Consider the following 21,268-nt stretch of genomic DNA (forward strand, 5'->3'; position numbering starts at 1 on the left):
TTTTATTCTTTCTTTTTATGAAGGTGCGGCCTTTTTATGAAGTGTGAAACCCTTAACCCTCTTAACTTGGTGTAACTATGTAAATCCAGGTAATATATCATGAACCTTTTTAATATTTTTAGTAATAAAATATTTTGTTATGTTAAAAGATGTATAATATAATAAAATGTTATGTTAAAAGAAAGAGAGAAAGAAATACATATATTTAATACGAAGGTTCAATTTTTTGCGACGAAATATATTTCTTCAGATGTTAAGCTTTCTTTCTTTATCTATGAAGGGTTATATGAAATATTGGAAAACATTCTGTTATTATTTTCATTGATCTAAGATATCTATTGAACACGTACATCTAAAACTTGCTTACGCTTGCGACAAAGAAACGTCACCCTTTGCCTACATAATCCTACTAACATTATATAGGCGAAATTTTGTAAGTGTGGATGGATGGATGTTTGTTACTCTTTCACGTAAACATTACTGAATGGATTTTAATGAAACTACAATAATATAGCTTATACATCACAATAAAACTTGTGCTATATAAATACTTGCTATTGAAACTTCCTCACGCAGCTGGTCATTTAATACTCTCTATGTGTATACTATATTTGAACAATAAAAATAAATTTATACACTGCAATAATTAACATGCAAATATAAATCGATTTGCTAACTAGCTACATAAAACTACTCGACCCGGGCCCAACAAGAATATTAATTCACCGATATGTCTTGCATTTATATTTAAAAGGTTTTCCAGTTAAGCGTGTTTAGGTTATGAATAGCTTAACGATAATTAGACTTGGCGACTTTAAAATACGATTTAAACTTAACTAGACTCAAGATATAAAAGTCACTCTATCGGTTTTTCTATCCGTCTCTTCGCGTATAAAGATAGTTAATAATGAAAATATTTCAATAGATTTATTCAATTACGCCTAATCCATGACCAATTTCCACACTGACTATTTTTAAAACAAGAAGTAAAAGACATTTGAATAACAGTTAAATATTTTATGACTACAACAAGACGGTTCAGACAAACGATCGAAATGACGATTCGAAAGTGCGAAATAAGAAGTCTTATTGAATAAATATTTGAGTTTGAGCTTGAGTTTTGAATCGTAGTAGTTCAATGTTAAAACCCAATATGACGAGATCGTGTAAAAAAACATACTTTTTGAGTGAAAAAAGGTAAACAAAAGAGTAGCGAGAACAAGTGTTATAATTTATTGTATAAATGAGTGGGTATTTAGAAAAAGGCTCTCCAATACGGCCATCTGAGTCTCCGGGAGCAAATCTATGTCATCAATTTGTTTTTACGTTCTTTTTATTTGCTGAAGATTCCATGAGATTAAATCGCCGATTTTTTCTGGAAATAGTTGATTATTACCGAGTCTTTTTATAAATTTAAAAGAAAATAATTTGAATTCTTCGGTTCGTTGATGGATTTTTTTGCATATCACCGCACCTCGGCTTCTCTGTTCTGTTAAAAAAGGTAAACATATTTATTCAATTTGGTGCAGTTGTTTGCATAATTACTAGCGTCTTTGAGATTGTCATGATGTACGATATGTAATAGAAATATAAAATAACACATTTAGTTTGTCTTATTGATTATATCTTAGTTATTTAAATAAGTGAAGTAGACAGCAATTATAAAACAAGGATAGCAGGATATTCAGCGGTGTGAGTAGAGAAAATTTTAAATAATGCCTAATTAATGCTTTTAATGCGATATCTGCTAATTAATAAAATTAATTAGGTTAACACAGGATAAAATACCCAGCTACGAAGAATTTGCATTCTAAACCCGCCACATTGAATTTCATGTAACACGACACCCTATAACAGGACATTAACACGCCTGTAACGATAGCGTTAAAATTAAAAGTTGTTCCGAACAAAAAAGTAGATCTCCTCTTTTCCGCCGGTGTCGGGGCATACAAGCCAACATAAATATGGTAGACATCCTCAATAAAACTTATGTTCTATAATCTGATCTGGAGATGAAGAATCAATTGTTTGCTTTCTACAACTTCAGATTTAATACGGACAAATATCCAAGGTTGGTCTGTTGTAATACTATGCTAAAACATTTTCCATGGCTATGTTCGTTGCAGCGAGTAAAAAGCTATCAAAGTTTCTGCATTAATGTTAAATTTTTTAACGCCTTCAGACACATATGATTACGCTTGTTTTAGTCTTTTTAGGACCATAAAATACAATACATGACTTTGTTCTATTGAAACACATAAATTCATATCATACCTACACAGTATCTTCAAGACAATATCTATTCGAATTTTATACATGAAAAAAGCGACTCAGTAAGTATTTCTGTTTCTTACCTTTCACGCCCGATCCACTGTTATCAAATGAATTTCGAAATATAGATTGATGAAGCATGACAGAATCTTATAGGAAAAGCCTATTTGCCAAGAGAGCAAAAATTGAATAAAATTAACATGAGAAAAAATGGGGAAGTCTATTGCATTATTTGAAGGTATAAAAATTAATGTTATATACATAATTTTATATCCATATACAGTATTTCTTCTGTGTATACTATTATTCACTTTAAAACCGCTTATCCACATTATCTAATATAATCTAGGTCCAAATTCCTATCTGGACCTAGATTCCTCCTTGGACTTCTGTCCGGATAACTAAACTAGTCATCTTTTTATATAACAAACTAATTACATTTCGTTCCAAAATTAAGTTTTTCAATTATAATCTTTACATAATGCAAACGGCATAATCATACGTCATCAGTTTTTTTTTTTTTTGCATTTTTATTAATCTATTAAAACACAAGTAAACACAACAAGGTAAATTAATACTAAATCATCATATCGTAAAAATTTCTTTTCCTAGAAATCGACAATGAAACGTAACAAACATACAAAAATACAAAAGTTTCCTCTTTAATATTAGTGTAGATAAACCAGACAAAACTACAACTATTTTAAATTTCGAATTTTGGAGGCCATAAGAACTTTATCCTCATAACCTCTTAAATATGACGTCACAAACAAACAGCTTATAAACATTGAAACCTCGACCTCTTTGTAAGGCGCCTCCACTGGAACAGTTTACCATAACGCACAATCTGGTACAATCAGATTCAAAATGGCGGACATCCGATGGTTCTGCGCAGTGTTCAGCATTTCAAATCTTCCCTGACGTCAAACCGAATTTATAATTGCCAAGTTGTATCCGAAATGCGAAAATAGGGTACCTTACATACGAAGTGGTTAACTGCTTCATATCTATTGGCACGATTAAATGATTTAGGTTCAGGTAATCGTAAGGCCTTATTAAAAGCAAACCCTTATTTGAAAATTTTTCTTAAAACTAGTTTAAGTGCCTGATACATTAAAGTTCATCAGATCAAAATGCATAATCAAGGTTTTTGGAGGTGTCAGTACTATCGTGATTGAGTTCTGCCGTTGATTTATAGTCACCACGAGTGCTTGGACAAATTGGACATACGCAATACGATTAAAAGGAATGAGATGAACTTAATATGAAAACAGACCTGGTATTGTAAAGAAAACATTGTCATCCTTGATGTAGTATTTAATTCAATTATAGAAAATTGTATTTAATCAACGTATAAATATGAGTCCTTATTCACATTGGTAAGGATTCAATTCCTTAGAGGTGGGTTTCAAGTTGGCAAGGGGTATTAGATAGGTCATAGGGTATACAACTTAAGGAACCATTGTTCAAATAGTTTAAACAGACATATCAAGCGTACAGACGCCCGTGCATCCAACGCCTAAGATATGTAACAAAGATAAACAGTCCGTCTTCACTCAAAGTTTAGTATAGCAGATTTATAGCAATTCGATTGGTAAATAGAAATAGACACATTAACTGGCAGACACTTTCCGTAAACAAAGGTGATGGCGTCTGGCGAGGGTAATTAGAATTTTGGCTTTTATTACAATTAGATAGAATACGAGGATGCTTCTCTGAGTCCGGTATGTACTGTTAGTTAGTACTTATGACAGCAAGTTTTTTTTTTAAGATTTCATGGCTTGGTTACGAGACCTTTAAGTCAAGTCTTATTTTTGATAAAAAAATTTCTTTAAATTTTTGCAAGTAAAATAGTTTAAAAGTTAGCTGAAGAAAAACAGTTCAAAAATAGAAAACCACCGCCCATGAACATTTGTAGAGGCGTAAAGTCGATTACAGACCTTTCGCCTCTACAAATGGATTGCCGACTTTAAATTGGGAAGGGATTAAGAAAGAATTGGCGAGAGGAATAAAGGAAAGGACTGGAAAGGGGAAGGAAAAGGATATGGGCCTCCGGTTTTTTGTTTGACAGCGCTAATCTCTAAAACTGTATTGTTCCAAATTGATGTTTTTGGGTTGAATTCATCGAGGAAAGCTACCGGCTATATAACATCAGGCATAACGTCGGAGGAACCGCGGCTCTCATATAGTGATATTATATCGATATTTGAAAATGCAAACATCTTTTTAATTAGCCATAATTAGACCACTTTTTGATAATTAATGATTTGGAATTTATGACGGCATGGATATCTACGTACTGAACTTAATCAACAACATAATGTTGCTTAAACACTACAATAATTAACCACTATGTATATATTGTGTATTAACTATTTGTTAATACACAATGGTTCCCACCGCTGGTACACGTAATTAAATAAAATTTGTTAAAAACTAACACACTTCAATGATAAATTGCCTCGCTTGCTCTGTAACAGCCTATAGTAACGTAAGGAAATTATTTAATCCTGACGAAACTAATCAAGATAATAAGATGAATTAATCTTATATATAAAATTCTCGTGTCACAATTTTAGGAGTATAGAACTCCTCCGAAACGGCTTGACCGATTCCTCTGAAATTTGGTAAGCATATTGGGTAGGTCTGAGAATCGGCTAACATCTATTTTTCATACCACTAAACGATAAGAGTAGGGCAGAACAGCGTTTGCCGGGTGCAGCTAGTTACTTATAAAATTATTGCATCATATTGTATCCGATCCGTGATAACAATAAAAAAAAATGAATTAAATCTTGCCTTTAAAGTGTGTCAAAATCCAATCAAAAGGTTGTATACAAATAGATATAAAGGCAAAGCTAATAAAAGCATTTTAATAATTGACTACTACTATCTATTACATGTCTTGTGTTATTGCTTTAATATGATGTTATGGTTTCTGAAATGGCAGTTGCACTTTTAAGATGTTCTTTTTTTAAATTTGTTCTCAAATTCCGAATGTGAATTGCCATTTTCGACGATCGCTTTCACAATTTCGATTTTCGAATATAAATGGAATTATTTTGAATTTGTAAGCATTTAATGTTAACAATTTACTTTGATGATGATAATAAAGAGCATACAACATACATATAATGTGTAACAATAGGCCAGAGCGGAACATAACGCAAGTATTTCAACAATCAACCTGTAGATACAATGTAGAGTCTAAGGACACGCTTTAAGCAAAACAATGTGCTGCATAATGAAACTGCAGCTATAAAAGACCAACAATGCAAAATCAAATCCATCTACACACACTGCATTATTACGTACGTATGTTATTTATAATATGCACACGCAATCCTTATCAATATTATAAACTAGATTTTGCCCACGGCTTCGCACGCGTTAAATTCGCAGTAGTTATTATACATATAAACCTTTCTCTTGAGTTATTTCATCTATTAAAAAAACGCATCAAATCCGTGTATAAATAAAAAATAAATGGAGTACTTTAAAAGATTTAAGCATATATGGACATAGGGACGTATACAGGGACAGAGAAAACGACTTTGTTTCATACTATGTAGGGATGTGTTCGTTTGTCCTTCTTTCACGTCGCAACGGAGCTGTTTAATGATATGATTTGTTTCTGGAGAAAATTAAGAGGCTAGAGAGTGACATAGACTATTTTAAACAATTTATTAAACGGCAAATGTTACTTTCCTTGTACCAAGTGAACGAAGCCGCGGGCAACAGCTAGTAGGTAAGCAGAAGTAAGACCAAACAAGATACACACACATTCCTATTCGTTGGTAATGAAGTTTTACATTGCTTTAAATAACTTGAATTACTTAAAAAACATGCCAGTTTTAATATTTTTATAGTAAAAGAAATGTGATGAAACTTAGGATTTAAGGTTTTTATGCCAAATAAGCTTGTTAAGATGTATTGTTAACAACGTTAACAATGCTGCCTACATACACAAACTGACGGACAAGCGATAGTATTCCACATAACCAAGTACTCTTTATTGTTGGTAATTAAATCTATACTAATATTATAAAGGCGTGGGCGAAGCCGGGGTGGACCGCTAGTTTACTGTATCCATATATTACACTCAAATTTCATGTTCCATATACATATATTCATATGTAATAAATAAATTCCAACTCAAATGTCACTAACAAATGCTTAATTTGATTACTCTTTCCGTCAAAGGGGTCTAACATGGATTCTTGGAAATCACCCAATATTGATATGTTTGAAATAAACCCGAGTTCACACGATCGTATCGTGTATACGACACGATTCAATCGTTACATATGCTAATCTAGAAATTAATACGCATTACGCAGTGGGTCGTCTCCTATTACGTTAATCACAGTGTTCCTTCCACGTGTTTCTATGATACATCCTTACTATAATATTATAAATGTGAAAGTGTATTTTTTGTTAGTATTTCTTCGTTGCAACGGATAGATTTTATGATACGATGTTTGTATATGACGATAGTTATGAGACTAGAAAATGAGATAGACATTTTACCGCTTTAAAGAATTTAATTCCAATAAGAATATCGGCGAAAAGCAAATATTAAATATCTTCGTTCATCGTTATTTTCGCATTACATTGCACATATAGGTGTATGGTTTATGGAAATACGAGCATTGGCAAGATAGTACTGAATTTTCCGAGCTTAGACCATTTTAGTAGAAACTCTTGAAATTAAGAATTAGGCACGGCCATTTTGAAGTACAAAGAACGTTCTATTTTTAAATACTGGCAATAAGCATCTGAACATACTATTTCAGAGTTGATTAATTATATATATGAGTTTAGACAATCACGTTAAAATAAAAACTGAGAAAGTCGCTTTTAAATCTCTGAAATTATGCATAAATTATGGTAAAACACTGGGTGTGCAAGCAAAAAACATTGACATTATCTTGTAGGTGCTGTGTGAAACTAAATGTTTTGCACTGTAATAAAACTATTTTATTTCACACTAATAAAACTATTTTATTTCACACTAATGAAGCCGTCTTTAACAGCGCTATGTCAAGAAAAAAGATTATTCTGGAAAATTCTTTATTTTGTACATAAGAATGTACTTGAGTTTTGAATTATTTTATTAAAAATTAAAGTTGAATTATTACAAAAACATTTTATGGATTCGTATTGTGTACGAGTGTATGTTTTTCGAGGTTGCGTCTAGATGGATTTTAGCTTGATGACGTCATAGCAATTTCGTTTTAATTGGGATTGGGCAAAGCGGTTTTTATAACTGGCATTAACTTTTGAATAAGTTTGCATTGTTCTACGCATCATTTTCGTTTTTTTTTTCACGTACACTCGTTTTAATTTGCATAATCTGTGCACGTTCCCTTAGCGTGCTAAGCGGAATTCCTCTGGCTCGCACATGCGTGTTGACGTCACCGTGTGAACGCCAGCGCTTATCTGCTTTTGGTCCGAGGCACATTCCACGCACTCCCCATTATATTTATAGTATACATACCGCGACTAATTGAAGGTAAAGCTATTTCTTTTAATCCGTTTTTATATGGCATTAATTGCGGTCTCAATTTTTATGGGAAAACTTTAACGAATGTACTATTTAGAATTATTTTTGAAAGCACATCAATCAACGCCAGTAAACGGCGCTAACTTGAATAATTAACTACATAAAACTTTTACCTTATCGAATTAATCATGCGGAGACGTTATGTTAAGTTATATTTACTTTTAACGAATTATGAAACATTTTTATTGAAAAATATATATATATTTTTTAAAATGCCGCCTCTACGAAAAATAATACAATTGCGAACCACTACTTTACACTTATCACTACAACGAGCAATATATCGAAATCTCAGTCATAGGCAATAGAGGCGTGTTGCCAAGTGGAGAGGAAGCAGTCACTTACGCATTCTCGATAGACCGTAACTGATATGATGTTTGCTCCACCCCACTTCCTACACGCTCCTAGTAACAACCTATGCTCAATGGTTTTGTAATCGATGGACACATACACAATACCCCTTTTTCAATACAATTCTATTACGAATATCGCGTAAATATATGCTATGAAACATCAAAATTTCATAAAGTAATATATATATTTATAAAAAAAATCGACATAATCACACTATCACACTAATATTATAAATATGAAAGTTTGTTTGTTTGGATGTTTGTCCGTCAATCACGCTGAAATTACTAAACGGATTTAGATGAAATTTGGTATACAGACAGGGTATGAGCTGACTTGAGTGATTGAGACGTTTTATCCCGATAAAATGCTTCCTTGGGATAAAACTGGAATCTTAATATACGTGCGGAGCCCGGACGAGCATCTAGTATAATTTATAAGTATAAGGGCATAAATGCGGTAATAAGCTTGGCAGAGGTTGGCAGAGGTCCCTTTGATCATTGTGGGTTTCATTTAGAAAGTCGAGGTTCATACTAAACCATTTTTTTGTATCACAGCGGGCAACTGAGATCACCACCGTCTGTGAACATTCGCAAGGATAAAAGGATAGGATTGACGACTGGAAAGATGGAATGGACTCGGAAGAGTGACGAAAGGTAAGCGGGCTACCGGCTCCCCCACTAGCCGTTCAAAACACAGTGGCCTTCTACAATTTCACGACGGTCTTCTGTGGATATATGCTACTTGGTACTCTCCGGGTTCGAGCTGGCCCAATTCAGGCCAAAGCGTGCACGTCTCCAACATTCATACACATATTTTTTTCTACTATCAGTTGATATGAATATCAGTTAAAACCATCAAATAGGTATATATTTTTGTTAAGTTTTTTCATATTTCATGTAAATGATAGACAAAATTAAATAAGCGAAGCATATACTTATTATTTTATGTAACTCGACGTTTATAAAATTTACAGGGACCGTAGTCACGTGAAACAAAACAATGTTTTATCCTGACTCCAATGTCTTTAACTAATATAAAAGATTCTAAGAAACAAAACTGCTATGATTGGGATAAAGCTTACGGAGAAACTTCGAATACATTTCCAGAAATCATAAACTCATTTCACGTGTTAATACAAACTAATACTAGATTCTATTTGCGAGCTTCAAAATATAATTTCCGTTGAAGAATTCTTTATAACTGCATAATAAATAAGAATGTATAAAAAGCAACAAATTGCACTTATAACGCATAATGTAAACAAACTTAAGCATCCTAATGCTCTACTTGTACATCTATTCGTTTATCTGTCAAAGCCCCCTCAGAAACAGGTACGCCTTTATCATTCCCCGAGTCTAATGGACTAACATAGCTGTAAACATATTGAGTTTCTAGTCTGTTCCTTTATGGATCGTGAGCACGACCTTTTATACTATATTTCCTTTGTTTTGGTCTCACTGGTAACCTAAACAGAACTAAAGACGTAGTAAGTTAGTACTTAGTAAGACGGTCTCTTTCAAACAATGTTCTCAAAGTAATTTTTTATGAAAGGAAAAAAAACTAGCTTATCCACTGCAAAGTCTACGCTTAAGCCAACAGTTTACTCACCATTTAAATTTATATCTCAACAGTCACTAAGATAATTTGTTTTAATATACCGATAACAATTTCTTTAAGCCAATAAAGTTTATAGAAAATGTTACAAATCAATATTTTAAAAACGTTAGTCGTTATTTCAATCCATTTACGCTCAAAAGTTGTCGTGTTTATTTTATTCTCAGAATTCTATTAGCATTCATTTGATCCTCTAACTAAACCAACATTTCTGCTTGCGAACATTCTCCCTTTTTTACATATTAATTTCCATTATTAATTGGCATGAATAATGGAAAATATTTATCTTGAATTCATTAATTTACACAGATGGGAGATCGTAATAATATTTTGAATCAAACGCAGAACGCTATTCATTCATAAAAACGCTTACATAATCTCATGAATAGTATTTTTTATGCATCCACTATCAGTTGAGAATGTGCTAGCTCGTCCCTTTCAAAATTCCACCCAGACATTTATATCCTAAACGTTTTATGGCCATTCATAAATCAATAATGTATTTAAAGAATTCAAGATAAACATATACACGTTATTTATTGCAGAAAAGTTGGCAGGAATAAGGGACCAGATGGTTTTGTATACATCATACAGCTCTAGTTGTTCATATTTTTATGTTTTTCTTTAGTCGATTTCTTCTCGGCGTTCTTGAAGGGTCTAGAATGATCGAAATTCGTTAAGAGACTTATACTATACATACTATACTGACCCGAACTTTAAATAGCTTCTTAACTTGTGCAATAGTACCCAATACATATTGACACTTAAATCTCTGACTCGGAAATTACTTCATTCACGTTTTGGTATTCTTATTTATTTATATATATAAAAAGGTTCGCAGTGAAGGTACTGCAGAAACTACATTTAAAGAAACTGTATGTAATGAAAAATAATATGTATGAGCCCAATATCGCTCTTGGCCAAATTTTTCTTAGTTAGTGTTTGGGTAATAATGGGTCACAATTGCAGGCGCGGAAAATTTTATAACGTATGAAGGGTATTGTAAAGTCATTCCAATGTCACAGCACATTGACTCTGGAAGTTAAAAAAACGATACTTCGAAAAATAATTAATGATAGTATTATGTTTTTATTATAGGTAGGTTATTAAAATGCCAATTTATTAATATAGCCATTTTATTTTATCTAACACACTTAAAACATATTTCCAACTTTAAGTCAATTTTACGTGAATACAAAATTATGAAATTACTTCAATTGGTATTTAAAAATTTTTCTTATTTTTGATTTTATGATAATTACGCTGCTCCAATCGCCTAACATTCAAATTCCAATCTTCTTAATATAGGCCTTCCCACTAAAAGCATTTGTTGCATTGTTGAACTTCGATAAAAAAATACTGATTAGTGATTTCAGTATTCTAATCGTATAGAAACTGGTACTTTCCATCTAAGTATTCCAATTTCAAATTAATACCTAAATTCCTAAAATCGCAATGCAGTCAGCAAAAATCTAGTAATATATAACCATACTACCAGTACGTACCGACTACCGTGTTATATTACTTAACACCTAATCATTATAAATTATCGTTCAGCAGACGTATGCAACAAGATACTCAATGTATTACGTAATGCACCGTGTTAATGTTGGCGCCTAACGCCATTTACATAAACCATCAAGTACAATTCACAAATTTAATAGGTATATGGTGATAGATGTATGTACGAAACTCTGGTTTATGTGATAATATTAATAAAAATTGTTCAAACTTAATTTTTTTTTAATTAATCAAACAACATGTATATTCCCTATAGTTTTTTCAATACAAAAACGAGGTCTTTTGGTTACCTCATGGTATATTTAAGTACTTACGTCAAATTTGAAAGCGTAGTGAGCATAATAAACATGCAATATACTCAGGTTCTTTTAATAGCAACGGATAAATTGTATTATTAGAACGAAATATTCACTTCGTTCTTTAAATGTATATAACGGAGGACGGACGCTAAAAATAAATTTTATTTCTGTAACTTTCTCTAATAATCCCAAAAACGTCCATTCTAATTCATCAGACATCATACAAAAAACTCAATGTTTGAAAACTCTTTGGAGTGATTATCCTGCTACAATCAGCTTGGCCGAAAATATTATATTTCCGATAAAAGTTTGTTTCAAACCATACTTATTTGCATTTATCAATCATTGTCCGTCTATATTAGGCTGTAGAACCAAGGTAATCTCGATTCTTCTTGGACAATACTAAGAAAACTAATGATTAACTAGTAACAGTATCCATTCCGACAATATTGAGTCACCCTCTGATCTGATAACTGACCAGGCAATGAGTCAGCGTTATTCGATACTTATCTTTCCAGACCCTTGCTTTAAATTTTTTAATGCTATGCTGGATGCTAATAATCTTATTCTCTTGAACTGTTAACAATATGACATTTATATATAATACTAGCTGCACCCGGCAAACGCTGTTCTGCCTTACTCTTATCGTTTAGTGGTATGAAAAATAGATGTTAGCCGATTCTCAGACCTACCCAATATGCTTACCAAATTTCAGAGGAATCGGTCAAGCCGTTTCGGAGGAGTATAGAGACTAACATTGTGACACGAGAATTTTATATATAAGATATAGTTAAGTAAGAAGATCAATAAAATATAACAATTACACAAAACTATTTTTAAACACGAAATATTGATTTCAATGTCGCAAAATTAGGATGGAATAACATTGTAATTTACTTTAACACGTTGCTTATCTATTTAAGTATTTGATATTCATAACACGAAAACCGCAAACACGACAGTTATGTACCTGACCACGTGCCTACGCTATTTTTCGTAGCATGCAAAATTCAAGGTCGTATTCAGTTGCCATATAGATCCTTAGATGGTAAAATAGCTATAAACTATTTATTCCTAAAATCTTACTATAAGTGCCTTAACTGAGTACTACCTAGGTATCGTAATTAACGATATTTACAAGTGTAAAACATTTTAATAAATACGTTATTTACATATATTGGCAACTTTTCTATTAAGAAAATTGTTAAGCGGCAACCCTACAACTGGGCTAAAATATTAATCGATTTTATAGTTTGATGTGGGCGAAAACGTCTAGCTTTATGTCCAATTCATCATGCGTTTTGACTGAATGGGCAGCCTGTCTATAAATATTATACAGTATACAGAATACTATTATTCATTCTATATAATGAACTATCGTAATATAGCTAAATTCGTTTCTTGTTTCGAATTTTTTTTTTCATTCTTTGATCCTTATTTGTTCTTTGCATTTCCAACTCATCTTATATGGGACTAAAGAACCAAACGTTCATATTACTCTGTTATTGAACAAGTTTACCGAGACGATAACGTCGAAATATTCCAATAAAAATGATACAAAATTAATTTTTTTAAGATTAAATAAATATAAAAATTAGAATTTCATTAAATTCATTCAATTAAATATCTCTAGATTTAAATGGATTCAATAATGTCGTCTCTTCATTCTACTTCGACTACTTATCATAAAATCATACACTGAAACATGTGTTACTATTAAAAGCCGTCAAAAAGCAAATGGTTCGCATCGATGAGTAACTGTCGCGTTATGCAGTCGGGGCAGACCGAGCGCGCAGTAAATATTAATTAGGAAAGTCGGCGCCAACGCTTTGTACTATTCATCATACTTTGGGGACTTATCAAAACTTCCTTATGTTGATCTTTCAGCAGATTTGGTTAGTAATTTACATCATAGGTTAGGAATTAAGGGCTGCTTCACGTCTACAATAGTTCTCTTATTTATGCTGGCAACAATTAATCAATTAATGATTGGTGGGTTTTCCTTAGCACCAACTAATAATATGCTTTTAGGGTTGGTTTTTCAATCATTGTTGAAAATCTATTTATTTATTGTATAACACAACTATTTTAAAATGTGTTAATTGCCAGTCTATAAAAAAATACGGGAGAAATGTTTATATAATTTTGTAACACTTTATTGAATGGAGAAGTTTTACCCAAGGATGGAAACCTTATTGATCATTCCAGAGACCTTGATGCTTGTGTTAATAAAATACTGTTTAAATTATATTTAAAATAAGGAGATCATCAATACAACTATTACTTTTTTGTTATAACTGATAACTTTTAACAGGGTGAATTTTATGATTCTTTTTTATTTGATAGTCGTCCTGTCATGTGGTGTTATTATCCATAGATTTAAAAAATTTACTACATGTGGAACATATTGTTTGTGTATATATTTCTAATAAATAATATGATAAACATTATTTAATAACATCTTTCAAACTTTAGTATTTTTAATTTTTCTCAGAGAAAAATAAAGAACCTTAGTTTTATAAATGTTCGGTCACAACTAAAATTATTAAACATTCAAGTATAGATATAAATGCAGTATTTTTTTAAGTGTTTTCTCAATTGTTGGCAGTAATCAAACTAATGCAATTGAAAGATAAATCTGACAAAAATCATTAAAATTTAGTCATTTGTTGTAATACAAAAAAACAATTATTTTTCAGTTTTTATAAATAGTGTAAGCATCATATAAAACAGTTTAAAGTAATTTAAAATGTATGTTATTTATCCTTCATATTTTTTATAGGGACTAATCACTAAGCTGTTACTGTCAGTTATTACTAATTTATTATTTAATTTTTTACATGCTTCATCATTTAGATATAGAGTTGATTTATTAAACTATTTCTTTTTATTACATAAAAATTGACAATATGATTTTCTGTTTAACAATTCACTGATAGACTATATTTGTCTATTATTATCATTATCTTCATACATTTTCTTTCCTACCAGGTTGCCTGGCAGAGATTTCTGTTAAGCAATAAGGCAACCTCTTGTACAAACAATGTCTTTTTTTCTATTTATTGTATTCATGTTTCTTTCTAAGTTTGTACAATAAAGCATTATAAATAAAAATACATAAATTATCATTTAATAAAATACAATTGTAAAAGAATTAATCAAAAACAAAACACTAAGTAGAAGCATGCACTTTTTTTATTCTTACATTACTAAATACAGAATTTTTAACCTTCACATGGGATTTTCTAACATGATGATATTGTTCAAGAAGTTTTATTATACAATATGCTATGAAAATACATTGTTATATATGTACAAATGTAATAAATATATACGTATTAAATTTGTTTATTATTCACAAAACATTACAATTTATATCAGCATAAAAAATATTTTAAGGAAGTGCAGGATAAAACTTTTAGGCAGGATGTGAGTAGGATTGCTCGGGCTTAATGGGTTCACTACTGGACAAGAATGGGAACTGGAAAAAAGTTAAATGATTACAATTGATTACTAAAAGTTACGATGAACACAACCGGGTGAGTTTTAAAAACATCGAAAATTATACATGAAAAAGTTACTTACTACAAGCTCCCCTGAGGAAATATAATCACCGCTTCTATTTATTTCACTTTAGTAGTCATCCATTGAACACATTGTGAAGCACTTTATGAAAATATAGTAAATACTATGATCTACTCACAACTGATTGTCAATAATGGCGAGCTTCGTAAAAAAATAAACACAGCACTATTTTATTTTATGTAACACGGCATAATATCAGGAGGTTGTTCCAAATGATAACAAATTCATCAACAACTTGGATACTTTTCCAATCGCACTATAACATTCAGACAAGTCCTCGCCGCACTCGACAAGATAGACGAAAAGAATAGATATAAAAATATTGCGCACGCATCCGGTTGACGGATGACACAGGCAGAAGTTGACATTTAAAAAATTGTTACCAGTAACTGAAATGTTTCTGTCAATGCGAGTAGTTGAATATTGCTACTATCCGACATATTGTTTCTCGTTCCCTATCAAAATGTCGTCTTGCTTTGTAAAAAAAAGCTTTAACCTCTTACCTAACTTAATAATTATTAAAATATTTTCGGCATCCCTTTAGTAATCTGTGCTACTGAGTGAAAAAAAGATCTGTACATCTATACTATTATCTGTAATTATCTCTAAAAAAATAATTGTCATTTTGGCATATCATCAATAAATAAATCTGACGTGTATCTACTCAATATTGAGTAAACAAATTATAAAAATTACGCTGTTTTGATTATTTTTATGTGAATAATGACGGAAACAGAGCGACCCGATAGTAATGTGCCATCAGAGGAGAGAGAAGCCGATCCAGGCGCCACAGGCGATCGTCCGGCTACAACGGAAAGAGAAGCGTATTTTCAAGCCTTGAGATTATGGATCCAGCAAGCGCAAATGTATCAAAATTTATCATCATGTTTCCCATACTATATGATGAGCTTGCAGGGGATGCAAAATAATCAAACAAATATTCCCTTGCTGAACAATAATTATCAGTTTCAAGGGCAACAGTTTCCATTTCAAGTGCCGCCGGTACCTCCGCGACCAGCTCCTGAAAGTCAAGTTCCTCCGCCTCCTCTAAGCCCTGCGGAAGGTAAGTGATAAAATTTCACACCAACCTACATATTATGTAAAAACATACATACATATTTTTTTAATCTGATGCAATCCTCTGAAAATGAAGATATTGAATGAAAGAAGCAGTGTTTATTTCTGCTGCAATGATAAAATGATTCATAAAATAAACATTTTCATCAAATCATATTATTTAAATTTTTTATTTACTATGCATATACCACCATTTGCCCTCTTTAACAGCAATTTTAATTACGTTTACCTAATGTGATAGTGCTATTATACATTTTTAATTTCTAGTTTTTAATAAACTAGCCCATAAGATATACAGCTTTCTCTGCATAATTCCTGTGCCTGTTGGGTTCTGGGTTAAAAACGAACTTATGTCATTTGTTAGGTCTCAAATTCAGATCAGAAGTTTAGGTATGAAACAAAGACACAGTGTATCTTTGTTTCATGCTTAAGCTTCTTACTTAGTTACTTTCACATTTATATTATGAGGAGGGATCAATAATATTATATAGACATCCACACTATCTATATTATCACTTTAAATCATCTATCAAGAAGTTTTTATAAAATATGTTTTCAGTGATCCAGAGACATGGAGGATATGAATATGTAATCCCGCAATTGTATAAGCGCCTTTTTGCTGAATTCATTGACTTCATGTTGCTCTTCATTCTGAAACTCATTGTGACATTTATTGCGGTTGACATGTTTGATATCATGTAAGTCAATAGCCAAAATTCTAACTATTTTTGTTTGAAATGCATAAAAGTATGGCGACGGTGAAATGACTTAAAATAAAGTTCTCTTACTAATAGAACATTTCAATATATCAGCAAAATGATATTTGAACTAAGTGTATTTATATTATTGCATTTTTATTAAAATAATACTAATTAAATTTCTTTTAGCGATCTGGATAAATTTGACTTGTACAAATTCAGTGAGAATTACGATGATTACAAATATGCAATGGAGTTAACATCAGAGATTCTACTCTTGGAGATTATCTACAGGATACTAGTCTGCATTTATGAAGTAAGCATTCCACTTCATATTATGTTTTGTTTAAGGAAATATCAAATTCTTAAGAAACACAATAAAGAAATAATATTGTAAACACAATATAAAATTCTATTTCTAAACACAGTTCAGGTTTTTGGTCTCGTCATCACAATAATAGTGCCTTATCATGTTATAATTACCAATACATTATAGACCAGAATTCAATAAAATCACATGCTAAATAAAACTTCTTTCTAGGCTTTCTGCCTTAGCAGCAGTGTAGGACGTATGGGAGGAGCTACGCCTGGCAAGGCTCTACTCGGATTGCGGGTTGTAACAGCTTCGGCCGTGATCCCTGTGGAAGGGAGACCCAAGGAGACCGTACTGCTCTACCCAGGACGACCTCTCACCTTTACAACGGCTCTAGCTCGCTCACTCCTGAAGAACTTCCTGATCTCCCTTCTCTTTCCTCTCTGTGTGATTCTGTTTGTCTTCCGGTTCAATCGCACTGGCTACGATCTTCTATGTGGCGTTATTGTGGTCGAAGAAAACATGTTTCCGCCAAGACGCCATGCACCTTGAACCATTTCGTTTGCAGTCTGTCTCAAACATTAAAATTAGTACACGGATTAACTTATATGTGGAAGTAGATATATAAAGGAGTACCAATTATAGACTTCAATACGAATTTAGGAACTCCTGCGCTTTTAACGTTTTAATGGATTTTTCTAGGCCTATCATTAGAAAAATTTTGTCAGTGGATATAAAGCCTTTCAGTGTTGTAAGAAAAAAAAAGTATTCTCTGAATGTTTAATAGAAAGTTTTATGTAGATTTTAATCATCCAGTCCTTATGAATATTGCGAGAAGTCAATTCTTTGTTACAAAGTTATTTCATGTTTAAAACTGACCCTAGATTTTTTTTTCTTTACCAATAAGCCTTCTCTGTCTGTACTAAATTAAAACACTTGAGAAAATCTTCACAAAATTTCGCATTTATATTATTAGTTGAATAGGATAGTTGGCTCATCAAAATAGAAACTCATTTCGCATTTTTACCTAATAGGTAGAAATTGTTTAATCTAATGAATGGTATTTTTGTAAACTATTATAGATTATATTTGGTGCGTAGTTTATACAGCATGCACCTTAATTTAAGATGTTATTACACATCTGTCATAGTGCTTTTTGCCTTGATTATCTGGAAAAAAATTAGGCTTATCTACTAATATTTCTTCCGAGTTATGGATATGCCCTCATTCCTCTTACTACAAAAGACTGCTGGTTTAGCAATGTTTCTTTTTTATTTCTTCAAACTATGCAATATTCATATTGTCTTAACACTTCCAAATTTGATTTGTTTAATTTGCACATTGCCCATAATTCGGCAGCATGGGGCTGCTAGCATTAAGCATAAACCCCAAACTGTTCTAGCAATACTGATGGAAACCTTTCAAGTTTGTGTTTTTTTTTTTTAGATTTTTATTTGGAACTTTTCTTTCTTTTTCATTGCTAAAAATTTATGAATATGTGGCGAAATAGTGAATTAAGTTAAACATGAGAGTTAGTTTTTGAATGCGATTTTTTAATGTTAAACTTACACTTACATGCTATATACTGAACTAATAACATCTCATATCATTCAAAACAAAAGAAAGAGATGGATAATACATTTTTTTCTTTTGTTGTTTTTTCCTTATTTATAATGATGGACAACTTTAATCTATAAGAAGTGCTCATGTTTGGATTTATTTATTACATTTAAGTTGATTGAATCATGCCTCAACTAATGGTTTTTTGTGAAATAGAAATATTTACAAAAATAACTAAATAATACCTGTTCCTTCAGCATTTCCATGATCGCAGTTATTATATAAAAATTGGCCCAGCCTTTCTCAAATTACAGTTATTTGGAATGGTGCAACTACTCAACTCTTCTTTTTTTACACATCATAAGTAAGCTACGCGTTATGCAAAATGATAATACCTTTATGTATTACTACTTCATAACTATGTCTTGATACAGCATTTACACATTCGTTCAAATCGCGAGTAACGAGCGAGCAACGAATGCGGAAAAATGCGCATCTAAGGTATTCGCTTCGCTATTCGCACAGGTATTCGTACGAATGTGCAAATGTGATATGATAATGTATGTTCATCATCATCAATATTCTAAGTTGATTAGTATAAATATACCTAAATTTCCATAAATAATGAATTTATGTATGAAGACAATATAGGTAATACACAATAAAATGTAGTTTCGTAATGTTGTTGAACATGCGTTTTCTCGGTGTTGTGAGTTTAAACATTTGCATTGACAAGTATAAGTGTAGTCAATGCATTATCATCTAAAACATTAGTGTATTAAGATACTTTTTCAATAAATGTAATGTTATGTATTGAAAGCCAAAGATATAAAACCTATTTAACTACTTGCCTCCTTCGAAACAGATAATGTTTTTAATTTAAGTGGCCGTTAATTTGGTGCCATTATAGAAACAGTGGTACAATTTGTCGTTGATTTTACTGAGAATACAATTTAAAAAATAGTTACAAGTTTCAATTAACCGCCAAATTATATGGCAAATATCATGGAATGTTTATAAATGTATTGTAAAATGTTACCTGCTATTATAATAGGAACGAAAAAGTGTCATCTATTTTCATAAATGGACTTCTTGATGTAACTTTATTGTGACTATAATATTTTATTGTTAAAATATGTGTTGTATACATTGTGATATAGATTTCAGTTTTTATTTTGTAAATATAATTTTATTTAATAAAAGTTACTTATAAAAATACTAGTGTTTTATTTAAATCCTTCATCACCCTTCTTAAAACTTAATTATTAGTCTGCAAAATATATTTATCCTCCTTGGTACAGTGGTTAACGCGTGAGCGTAGAACCGAGGGGTCCTGGGTTCAATTCCCGGTGGGGACGAACAAAAAAAAAATGTCTCGGTCTGGCAGGACACAGAAGGCTGATCACCTACTTGTCCGTTAAGAAAATCGATCAGTGAAACAGATGAACATCATCTGCCCCATACCCCACTAGGGGACACGGGACTTCACTAAAATATATTTATGAAACGCGACAGTTAATTCAATTATGCATTCTATAGCTACGAAAAAACAAAGTCTGCAGTCTCTATACCAACTTTGGATGAGTGATCACATTTGTTTGTCCATCCTACTAATCCTACTAGTTCTACTAATATTATAATCCTACTAATATTATAATCCTACTAATATTATAATCTTACTAATATTATAATCCTACTAATATTATAAATGCGAAAGTTTGTAAGGATGTGTGTGTGTTTGATGCTCTTTCACGCAAAAACTACTGAACCGATTGCTATGAAATTTGGTGAGTAGACAACTGGACAACTGGAATAACATATAGGCAACTTTTTATCCCGATATTTCTTCGGGATAGGGACTTACGCGGGTGAAACCGCGGGGCACAGCTAGTTCAACTTAGTAGCTCCATACGTTCGGTTCTTAACTATGGAACCAAGATTCAAAATATGGTCTCCATATGCTGTCATTCATTCCAAAACGAAGTTTGAACCATAGATCATAAACGTATATACTGTTTGAACTGGCAGTGAAATAAAAAAAAAGGGTAAGTTCGAGTCGAACACGCGAAAGAAAAGTATCGTTATCTTTATATAACGGCAAAAATTCGTATTTATATGTGGTAGGCTGTTCAAATACCCCACAGTCCCACCTTAACAAACAGTTACATTTTAACCGACTTCCAAAAGGAATAACATTATCAGCTACCTATTAGACTCGGCTGACACCTGGCTCAGACTGCAAATAGATGAGTAGGTAGCGCTTATAATAGTTTATCGGACACTTGTAAATGCCCAGTGGAGGTTTCGAAGTCGGTTTAATTTTATTAGAAATAATTAAATTCATAAGTGTCATATTTATTCTTAAATATCTGTGATAATATAACTTGTCAGAAAATTTTGGTTGCGTTCA

At 31.8% G+C, this 21,268-nt stretch overlaps 2 protein-coding genes across 3 annotated transcripts in view; one reads left to right on the forward strand and one right to left on the reverse strand.

The window, feature by feature from the left end:
- The window catches only part of LOC119838793 (beta-arrestin-1), an 83,603-nt gene extending 68,067 nt beyond the window's left edge, over positions 1-15,536 (reverse strand). The window contains exon 1 of one of the 2 annotated variants that reach the window (XM_038364908.1): positions 15,211-15,536. The gene's annotated coding sequence lies outside the window, so the exon portion shown is untranslated. The remainder of the gene's footprint in view (positions 1-15,210) is intronic. The other variant, XM_038364910.1, reaches the window with a different exon arrangement.
- A 309-nt stretch (positions 15,537-15,845) lies between these two features.
- On the forward strand, positions 15,846-20,052 carry LOC119838820 (protein FAM8A1). The gene is made up of 4 exons (XM_038364942.1): positions 15,846-16,273; positions 16,847-16,985; positions 17,175-17,301; positions 17,527-20,052. Exons 1-4 carry the CDS (start codon positions 15,934-15,936, stop codon positions 17,848-17,850), a joined length of 930 nt encoding a protein of 309 aa, XP_038220870.1. The 5' UTR covers positions 15,846-15,933; the 3' UTR covers positions 17,851-20,052.
- Positions 20,053-21,268: the final 1,216 nt, after the last annotated feature.

The sequence above is a fragment of the Zerene cesonia genome, unplaced genomic scaffold (assembly GCF_012273895.1).
Source record: "Zerene cesonia ecotype Mississippi unplaced genomic scaffold, Zerene_cesonia_1.1 Zces_u005, whole genome shotgun sequence".
Classification (NCBI taxonomy): Eukaryota; Metazoa; Arthropoda; class Insecta; order Lepidoptera; family Pieridae; genus Zerene; species Zerene cesonia.